At 36.9% G+C, this 11,272-nt stretch overlaps 1 protein-coding gene across 1 annotated transcript; it reads left to right on the top strand.

Annotated features, from left to right (window-relative positions):
- Positions 1-1,506: 1,506 nt before the first annotated feature.
- Positions 1,507-11,267, top strand: LOC132550781 (serine-rich adhesin for platelets-like). The gene is made up of 6 exons (XM_060214870.1): positions 1,507-1,557; positions 3,542-3,896; positions 5,371-5,412; positions 5,864-5,970; positions 7,012-7,085; positions 7,337-11,267. The coding sequence occupies exons 1-6, from the start codon at positions 1,507-1,509 to the stop codon at positions 11,265-11,267; spliced, it is 4,560 nt and encodes a 1,519-aa protein (XP_060070853.1).
- Positions 11,268-11,272: the final 5 nt, after the last annotated feature.

Below are 11,272 nucleotides of genomic sequence, written 5' to 3'. Positions count from 1 at the left end.
TTTTGCACAATCCTTTAACCGTCATATGAGAACCTCCTACACGATACAAGCTTAACAAGTAAATTGATAATGTTACAATAGAATTCCATATCGTGATAATATCTGATAAGAACGAAAATGTTAATGAAAATGCAAATATGGCCCTCACATCACACGACGATAACAAACGGATGCGAAAAATTCCAGGTAATGTTAGTCTCCACAATAAATATGATGCCCAACCCGAATGCCTTCTTATTAATAGTGACGTATTGCGGATACCTGTGAACCTTCATAGTAGGCTAAAACTGAGCAATATACATTTGTAATCTATTCATTCTTATCATTTTCAATACATGAAAATGATATAGCAAAAATCAGTCGTATTCTGTGGCTGAGAGCTGTTGTTATCCACGTGAACTGCTTATTTTAATGGTTATGTGATTGTCAATTTTTAACAATATATCATTTTAAACATGTGTCTGTGCTTATCGAACCACATTTTTGCTTATGTATTCGTCACATATCGATGCTCCTGAATGCCGGGCGCCATTTTCTAGACATTGTGTACATGTTCGAGTCATTCGTGTATTCCACGGAGGGCACTTTGAAATATATCCTTTAATTTGTTACATAAAACCCCATTGTTGTAGTTAAAAGAAACTGATTCGTGTCAAATGATGGATCTGACATTAATTTAATTAATTGCGAAATAGCGATACGTATTTGACAAGTGCATATTGATTTATTGATTTTGTTAAAATAAGGTTTAAAGTTATCTAAAGTTGACAATTCGTGATTGCAGGGTGACGTAATTTTGCAGAAAACTTTTTTTCACAGGTAAAACGCAATTCGTACCAGAAAAATGATATATACAAAATAAAAGATTGATACAAATTCCGATTTAGTAGTCGTTTATTGTTTAGGCGGTATTTCAAAGAAAACAGAAATATTCATATTTTTATGTGATCTTATTTCCGATTCATGATATCTTAAAACAAAAGTATTTAAGGGCGTGAGTTTTCTGTGAAGTGATGAATGACGATGAACTGTCATTAGTATTCTAACGCTTGCTGTGATATAGCTCATCTTACACTCCTGGCTCGTGTGATAGATGGCGTTCTACACAGACGATATAAAGGGGTTCGAGATCTACTAGATATCCCCGTTTAACTCTTCACTTTCCATCTGATGGGCGTATCCCTGCAGAGCACTCCAGTTTATAGCCAATATACACACTGACCATTTCCGTCATGTTTCGCTTAATAAGTGTCATTAACGGTTCAGGTGACCAGTAGATTGAAACTGGTGCCACTGGCCAGAGGTCATTTCAGGCGTAGCGCCTTCAACAGTGTCACACTTACCTGGAATATTCAGGAGAAACATGCACGATGTACAAAGCAATTTGTGAAATAGTTTCTTCCTAACAAAAGGGACGGAGATTACATGCGTGTTTTTCTTTTAACCAATGGTTAACGACGATGTGATTACATTTTAAAAACATAATTTGTGATATAACGAGGAAGTATGGCGTATTATTGGTATGATCGGAGATATAGACCTCGGTTTGTGATGGAGGTGAGTGCGACAGGTATTATGTGTCCTAATAGCCAGGGGTGTAGCTAATTACAGAAATGCCGTATTTGGACATCTCTATCTTCACCTATTGCCTGAAGATATTGACGAGTCACCATTGTGAATGTCTTATCTGACACTGGCGATTAAATTCCAGAGAAATATCTACTCTCTGAATCTGTGTAAAGCAACGATTTTATAATTTTTCCCCATTTAAATTGTTCCTCTTACAACATTTGACAAAAAGGCAAACCTGTACTTGGAAACGATTCTTTAAAAAGGTTTTTGTTCAGCCAACTGATATATTATTATAAATTAAATTTTAAAAAAATCTTTTTAAATCCTATGATTTTTCTTTTTTTGAATTTATGATTAAATATCATGTAAATGTACCACGATAACTTACTTGATTTACGATACTAATTATAAGCTTGTTTTATCGTTTAAACACTAGGAACGGAACATCCCATCCTACCAGTTTGACTGGCGTTGATAACCATTAAATATTAACTATATAATGTGATATTTATGACAAGAATTCGTGTTGATGTGCTGTTATTTTTCTTATTTTCCTTTCATGTTGTTGGGCATCAAAGTACTTCTCATATCTCTACACTACAGACAAAATGAAAGTTATGATACGAGGGTACATGTTACGGTTGGAAACTCGTGTTTTTTAGGTCGCTGAACAACCATCAAAACGCTGATCGCGATCTTATCATCTCTCATTACCATATCTATACATGTCATTTAAGTATTTCAGCATATCAAGGTATTTATCTTTAAGAACAGTGTCTCCGTCTTTTACTCGAACTGTTTTCATATTTTGGTTTTTGATATCAAAGTACAAAAATATCATACAAGTTTATAATTGTATACCATACTTCAGACTATTAAACAGCTGTCAATGTTTTTGTAAAATGTGGTGACAATGAAGGGTAGTTTATCAAAAGAAGAAAGTAAATAAACTTTAATCATGTTAGATACAAGAGCTGTAGGCACGTGTAAAACATGACATAGAAACAACACTATTGAATTGGAAACCGAGTAAATGATAAATGATAGCATACGTTTTTAATGTGTAATTTCGTCTTTTTGCTTTCATACTAAATCCGTATTCGCGTAAAACCATTTATCGGGAGCGATTTAAGTTTATTTCAAAACTTTGATAATTCGCTATGAAACTTCTCCGCTTTCTGAAAATCGTTATAATGATTATACTCAAGGTTAGTGTTGACATTAGATCGACAACAAAACAACTTATTGTTATCTAACACCGGGTTACAGAGGTAGATTAAGATGTACCCACAAGTGTGACCGGGTTACAGAGGTAGATTAAGATGTACCCACACGTGTGACCGGGTTACAGAGGTAGATTCAGATGTACCCACAAGTGTGACCGGGTTACAGAGGTAGATTCAGATGTACCCACACGTGTGACCGGGTTACAGAGGTAGATTCAGATGTACCCACAAGTGTGACCGGGTTACAGAGGTAGATTCAGATGTACCCACAAGTGTGACCGGGTTACAGAGGTAGATTCAGATGTTCCCACAAGTGTGACCGGGTTACAGAGGTAGATTCAGATGTACCCACAAGTGTGACCGGGTTCAGATGTACCCACTAGTGTGACCGGGTTACAGAGGTAAATTAAGATGTACCCACAAGTGTGACAGGGTTACAGAGGTAGATTCAGATGTGCCCACAAGTGTGACCGGGTTACAGAGGTAGATTCAGATGTTCCCACAAGTGTGACCGGGTTACAGAGGTAGATTCAGATGTTCCCACAAGTGTGACCGGGTTACAATAATGGTTCAGATGTACCCACAAGTGTGACAGGGTTACAGAGGTAGATTAAGATGTACCCACAAGTGTGACTGAGTAATAATGGTGGACTTTTAAATAGAAATAGTAAATTGCAGTTCATTCACAAAGATATGAAGTAATCTGCTCCAATTATAAAGTAGTTCTAATCTTTACATTGCAGTGGCCTCGTTTGACGTCGATGTATTCCGGAAGTAGTAGTCGATTGGAGGAACATTCCCGAAACGGAAACGGAAATGGAAAATATGCAGACCCTGTGTTAGCATATGACAATGTGTTCGACCCCATCGATAGCTATGGGGCTTATAACTTTCACATGGCGCCAAGGGAGGAACTTGTTATTGGAACAGACCCCCGCTTGTGGCAACGTAATGGACACAAGCCTGATACCAACACTGGAAGTGATTACACGGGAGAAAAAAGGCCAGATACGTCAACATGTCGGCTAGTCCTATGTGTTTTGCTTGTGATGAGTTTTATTGGTGTCGTGGTAGCGTCAATTGTGTTAGCCGTTATATGTAAGTATAATTATGTAACAGATAAACCAAAACAACATATAATTTATCGATAAACATATGACTTAACTACTCCAGAGTTAAATTCAAAAGACCAAACAACTAATAAACATAGCAATAACTTTCAGATGTTATGTTGTGGGAACTGACAAACACACTCATAACACGATGTTGCAAGGGATGCACTTTTATGAAAATGGTGGAATATTTAACAGTTTTCGTAATATTTTTTTCGATATTAAGTTGGAGGTTTAGTAACTTATTTTTGTTTTGTAAAAGTGTGTTGGCTAAGATACGAGATATATGTATATTGTCAGTGTTGTGATTTGGTAAAATACTTTCTACCGGTGTGTCAGTCGTGATGTAATATATTGACAGTGTTGTAATGTACTTTCTACCGGTGTGTTGGGTGTGATGTAATATATTGAAAGTGTTGTAATGTACTTTCTACCGATGGGTCTCTTGTGATGTAATATAATGACTGTGTTGTAATGTACTTTCTACCGGTGTGTCTGTTGTGATGTAATATAATGTCAGTGTTGTAATGTACTTTCTACCGGTGTGTCTGTTGTGATGTAATATATTGTCAGTGTTGTAATGTACTTTCTACCGGTGTGTCTGTTGTGATGTAATATATTGACAGTGTTGTAATGTACTTTATACCGGTGTGTCTGTTGTGATGTAATATATTGACAGTGTTGTAATGTACTTTATACCGGTGTGTCTGTTGTGATGTAATATATTGACAGTGTTGTAATGTACTTTCTACTGTCTGTTGTGATGTAATATATTGACAGTGTTGTAATGTACTTTCTACTGTCTGTTGTGATGTAATAAAATGACAGTGTTGTAATGTACTTTATACCGTTGTGTCTGTTGTGATGTAATATATTGTCAGTGTTGTAATGTACTTTCTACCGGTGTGTCTGTTGTGATGTAATATATTGTCAGTGTTGTAATGTACTTTCTACTGTCTGTTGTGATGTAATATATTGACAGTGTTGTAATGTACTTTCTACAGGTGTGTCTGTTGTGATGTAATATAATGACTGTGTTGTAATGTACTTTCTACTGTCTGTTGTGATGTAATATATTGACAGTGTTGTAATGTACTTTCTACCGGTGTGTCTGTTGTGATGTAATATATTGTCAGTGTTGTAATGTACTTTATACCGGTGTGTCTGTTGTGATGTAATATATTGTCAGTGTTGTAATGTACTTTCTACCGGTGTGTGTTGTGATGTAATATATTGACAGTGTTGTAATGTACTTTCTACCGTCGTGTCTGTTGTGATGTAATATATTGACAGTGTTGTAATGTACTTTTTACCTGTGTGTCTGTTGTGATGTAATATATTGTCAGTGTTGTAATATACTTTCTACCGGTGTGTCTGTTGTGATGTAATATATTGACAGTGTTGTAATGTACTTTCTACTACTGCTAGTCACATGCTGATGCTATATATTATATTTACAGTATCACAGTCCCAGTCAAGTTCAGTAACTCCTTCACCACAAGGTAATTCAGTGCTGCTATATCCCGATGATAACTTTTTTTTAGTTTTTAGCCGGGTTTTTATATATTATAGATGCTTTTTACTGAGATATATAACAGGTTTGCATTCTTCTGTAACACATGATGAAACAGGTTAGAAATATTTGTTCGATTTGACCATTTGAACAAAAAACCTGTTGCCAAAGCCAACACGTATCGTATGTGCCAATGGAAGTAAACTACAATACTAATCAAATGTTGTAAAAAACTGCAATTACTCTGACAAATAGACTTATATTTTGGTTATTTCCAGCTAATTCGGTATCATTAAAATGTGTATACGTTGGTATATTACAACAGACAAAAATACCTCCATTTTATTCATAAATTGCTGATAGCGTTTCGTCAAATGTAAAGATGGCCAAGTAATAAAATGGTAACATGTTTTTGAAAGTCGAATTTCTTTTGGTTTTAGCGACTTTGCAAGGTGTCCTCACTATGGTAAATAGAAATTTTTCGACTGATCTGAATGACCCTTCAAGTGCAGCGTACAAGGCAGCGGCCAAAGACTTCTGTGAAGCAGTGAGTATTGTTTAATGAAGGGACACAAGTGAAAGTTCAGCACATTCGATATTTAAGACCGGCATTTGATTGGCCGATAAAATAGAAATGTGTGTTCTCCGTATGCTTTGCAAACTTCTGTTCCTGACAATCAGAAATATTTAATAAAATATAAGACGACCTGTTTCAGATTTTTAGGTTCCCATATACAAACTTGATCTCAAATGAAATCATTGTAGCAACCTGCAATCCTCATGTGTATATGAAGCTCGAATGGCGATTGACAATATGACGGCATTAACCACGTGCACATAAACATCCAATGGCGATTGTTAAAATGACCTTGACACATCAAATGGATGTTGTTATTAGAGTAAAACGTTAATAGAATTCAACTTTCAAACAACGGAACATATATTATATAAGTATATGATCATTCTTCATTCCAAGCGAAAGTTCCAATATTTTATAAATTGATTGACGTCAAGAAAATGAGGAATTTTATGTTTAATTTTGAGTTGTTTGTTTAATTTGTCTTCAAAAGGCATGTTACATGTAGATAGTGTCTAAAATGTGTTTTCTCTTATCTTTATCATAGTATTAAATGCATTATTTATAAAAGTACAATTTACTATATCAGATAGTATCTGGCATCAGCCAAGCTTTATGATATAGAACCATGACAGTGGTTTCCTCTTGGATACGTCCATATCATTTACACTAAAAGTAGCTGGAATATTAATGGAGACAAACATATGTGGTATTGTGGAACATTTAATTCTACTGGTTGTAATATAAGAACTTCTGTTCTATTGAATTTGGGATTTGAAATTATTATCTTGAAAATGTTTTGATATCAACTTGAAATAAGATCGTAAGATGAATCTAGCGTCGCAGAATCCTGCTCTGCCTCAAGCAATAGACTTAGTTAAAAACACACCAAAGAACCAACTCATTTTCCCCTCGGGATGGAAGTGTATACTTGATAAAAAACTTAAGTCAATAGAACACAGGAGACGATATTTAATTGTAATAACAAAGTGTCATTATTTTGTTTCACAGATTGCAGACATTCAGAAAGCTGAATCATCTCCATTTCGTGACACTTATCACTCCTGTATCGTTCTTGGATTTACGTAAGTGTGTGTTATATTTCAGGTTTGATCTGTCATTGTTACAACATGGTAACACTAGCACATCACTCTCACCAGCGTTACGTATTAACGGCATATAAACGATGTATACAGCTGTAGCCTATCTTTTATTCATCTATTTGTTTGCTTTCATGTAAAAAGCTCTGTATCAGCGAGGTTAAAATACTTATTGTAATGTTTCCACTTATTTAATAAAATATCGAATTTTTAAAACTGATAATGTTTTATTTCAGACAAGGCAGCGTGGTTGTATCATACAAAATCCTCTTTACCTCGGACCCAGACCCCGTCGAGGTGCAACAGCAGCTTACTCAGTCGATAAACAGAAATGGTCAAGTCGGGTTTGGATCTGGACGAGTGGTCTTCACGAATCCAACCCCTCTAACCATCATTGTGTTTAGTGGCACAACACTTTCAAACACGGCCCTTGATACTACAGTCAGCACATCATCGGCTGTTGCTACGTCAACCTCAGCATCGGTCTTGTCGTCTTCTACGGTTGCTTTTTCAACATCATCATCGGAAGCAGAAGGTTTCACCTCAGCTATGACGGATTTAGCATCAACACAAACAACTGTAGCTTCAACACTTATTTCGTCAGCAGCCGTTGAACATTCGACATCATCACCGGAAGTTGTGGTTACATCATCAATGGAAGCCGTTACACCAATATTGTCATCATCAGCAGAAATGTTAACGCCATCCATGTCAGATTTAGGATCAACACAAGCGACTGTAGCTTCAACACTTATTTCGTCAGCAGCCGTTGAACATTCGACATCATCACCGGAAGTTGCAAGTACATCATCACTTGAAGCTGTTACTCCAATATTGTCATCAGCAGCAGAAATGTTAACGCCATCCATGTCAGATATAGGATCAACACAAATAACCCTAGCTGCAACACTTATTTCGTCAGCAGCCATTGAACATTCGACAGCATCACCGGAAGTTGCAGATACATCTTCAATAGAAGCTGTTACACCAATATTATCATCAGTGGAAGAGACAGCTTCAACACAATCATCTGGAGCTGCAGCAATAACGGCGTCAACATCGGTTGGTGAATCGACGTCGACTGAAGCGATTTCAACATCATATGTGTCTATTTCTCCTTCAGGAATTGCCAGTATTGAATCTTCGTCTGATTCCACAGATAACTCTGTTACAAGATCGCCTTTGTCCGTTATGTCATCGATGAGATCACAAGACGTGTCGCCGTCTCTAATGTCTTATTCGTCTGTTTCGCCTCGGATAGAATCACCATCTTCCCTAGCTGATCATTCTTTGTCTTCGATGCCATCTTCATCTATTGCTTCAATAGACGAATTGTCATCTGCATCTTCCTTATCTGATCATTCTTTTAAACCAGCCACATTATCTTCTTTTTCATCGATAGACTCGTCATCTCTATCATCGTCTTTCGATCTTTCTTCGACGTTTGCTTCAATATCTCCTTCCTCTGTTCTATCATCAATTGAAACTTCATCTATATCAACTTCTGCTGATCTCTCTTCAACGTCTGTATCAATATATCCTTCATTAGCTTCTTCATCGACCGTATTGCCGTCTGCATCTTCCTCTTTTGCTCACTCTGTGCTATCTGAATCGTTTGTTTCGTCGTCTCCATCTACATCTACCACTGTTGCTATTTCTTCTTCGTTACCATCAATATCTTCTTCGTCACTAATGGGATCTTCACCTTTATCTTCCTCTGTTGCCCTAACTTCAATGTCTGCGTCAATATCTCCTTCTTCTGTCTTGTCCTCGATCGAATCGTCATCTCAATCATTCTTTGAAGACGTTTCATTTATGTCTGCATCACTGTCGTCTTCAGTGACTACATCGATGCTTTCATCATCTTCGTCCACCCTAGATCTTACTTCTTTGTCTGCATCAATGTTTCCATCATCTGTTTCATCATTAATAGAATCTCCTTCTGTGTTTTCCACTGTTGATCATTCCTCTATATCTTCATCAGTTTTAGCATTGTCAGAAACTCAATCTTTATCTACCTCTGCTTATCTCACTGCTATGTCCACATCAATGTTTCCTGAAATGTCGTCTCCCCATGCATCATTACCTGTTGGACTTTCGTCAATGTCGTCATCCATTTTCTCTTCGTCAGCTTCATCTGTAATGGACTACTCTTCATTGCCGTCTCCTGTCGGTAGTTCGTCTATGTCTATATCGATATCTCCTTCATCGTCTTCAATGGAATCCAAATCTTTGTCATTATATGTTGATGTCACTTCTATGTCTGCACCTATGCTTTCCTCGTCTATGTTGGCATTGACAGAATCTCCATATTTGGTGTCTTCCATCCATCTTGCATCTATGCAAACGTCGATGTATTCTTCGTTTGCTTCAGCTGCATCTTCCTCAATCGATATTGCTTCTACATCGGCATCAATATCTCTTTCATATGTTTCGCCAATGTTAGAATCCTCTTCATTGTCATCGTCTGTTGGTCTTTCATCTATACCTGTGTCTATCTCGCCGTCGTCTTTGTCGTCTATCGAACATTCCTCCGTTGATATTTCATCTATATCTGCATCGATATCCCCTTCATCAGTGTTGTCATTATCAACTGAATCTTCTTCCGCATATTCTTCTGTCGATCTTACGTCTATGTCTACATCAATGTCTTTTACACCGGTTTCGTCTATGATGGTATCACATTCCGCATCTTTTGTTCTTGATCTGTCGTCTCTGACGTCCTCACCTGTTTCATCAATAATTGAATCATCAAACATTTCCTCTGTTTATCTTTCCTCTATGTCTGTATCAGTATTTCCTTCATCCGTTTCTTCTATAATGGAAACATCATCCGTGTCTCCATCTACTGATATTTTGGCAATGTCTGCATCAATATCTCCCTCTTCTGTTTCTTTCACAATGGGCTCATCATATGTATCTTCTGCTGACATTTCGTCTTTAGCTGCATCAGTATCTTACTCATCTGTGACGGAACCATTTGCCTCAATAACCCCCTCGTCTGTTTCATCTCTAACGGGATCCGTACCTTCTTTTGATTCGTCGTCTATATTCGAATCTTTGTCTTATACATCTATTTCTTCTATGATGGAAGCGTCATCTGCATCTTCTTTTGATTCTTCGTTTATATCTGCATCTTTATCGCCTTCATTTGTTTCCTCTATGATGGAAGCATCATCCGTATCTTCTTTTAATTCTTCGCCTATATCTGCATCTCTATCTCCTTCATCTGTTTCCTCTATCATGGAAGCGTCATCGGCATCTTCTTTTGATTCTTCGTCTGTATCTGCATCTTTATCTCCTTCATCTATTTCCTCTATGATGGAAGCACCATCCGTATCTTCTTTTGATTCTTCGTCTATATCTGCATCTATATCGCCTTCATCTATTTCCTCTATGATGGAAGCATCATCCGTATCATCTTTTGATTCTTCGTCTATGTCTGCATCTATATCGCCTTCATCTATTTCCTCTATGATGGAAGCATCATCCGTATCTTCTTTTGATTCTTCGTCTATATCTGCATCTATATCGGCTTCATCTGTTTCCTCTATGATGGAAGCATCATCCGTATCTTCTTTTGATTCTTCGTCTATATCTGCATCTATATCGCCTTCATCTATTTCCTCTATGATGGAAGCATCATCCGTATCTTCTTTTGATTCTTCGTCTATATCTGCATCTATATCGCCTTCATCTGTTTCCTCTATTATGGAAGCATCATCCGTATCTTCTTTTGATTCTTCGTCTATATCTGCATCTATATCGCCTTCATCTGTTTCCTCTATGATGGAAGCATCATCCGTATCTTCTTTTGATTCTTCGTTTATATCTGCATCTATATCGCCTTCATCTGTTTCCTCTATGATGGAAGCATCATCCGTATCTTTTTTTGATTCTTCGTCTATATCTGCATCTATATCGCCTTCATCTGTTTCCTCTATGATGGAAGCATCATCCATATCTTCTTTTAATTCTTCGTTTATATCTGCATCTTTACTTCCTTCATCCGTTTTCTCTATGATGGAAGCGTCATCCGCATCTTCTTTTGATTCTTCGTCTATATTGTCATTGATATTACCTTCATCAGATTCTTCAACGGTAGAATCACTAACTTTATCATCATCTGTTGTCCTTTCTTCTATGTCATCGTCGATATCTCCTTGAACTTC

The sequence above is a fragment of the Ylistrum balloti genome, unplaced genomic scaffold, assembly GCF_031769215.1.
Source record: "Ylistrum balloti isolate Yb309-2 unplaced genomic scaffold, AGI_CSIRO_Ybal_v1 Utg370150, whole genome shotgun sequence".
Taxonomy (NCBI): Eukaryota; Metazoa; Mollusca; class Bivalvia; order Pectinida; family Pectinidae; genus Ylistrum; species Ylistrum balloti.
The sequence above is the reverse complement of the archived record's forward strand: the minus strand, read 5'-3'. Positions and strand labels throughout refer to the sequence as shown.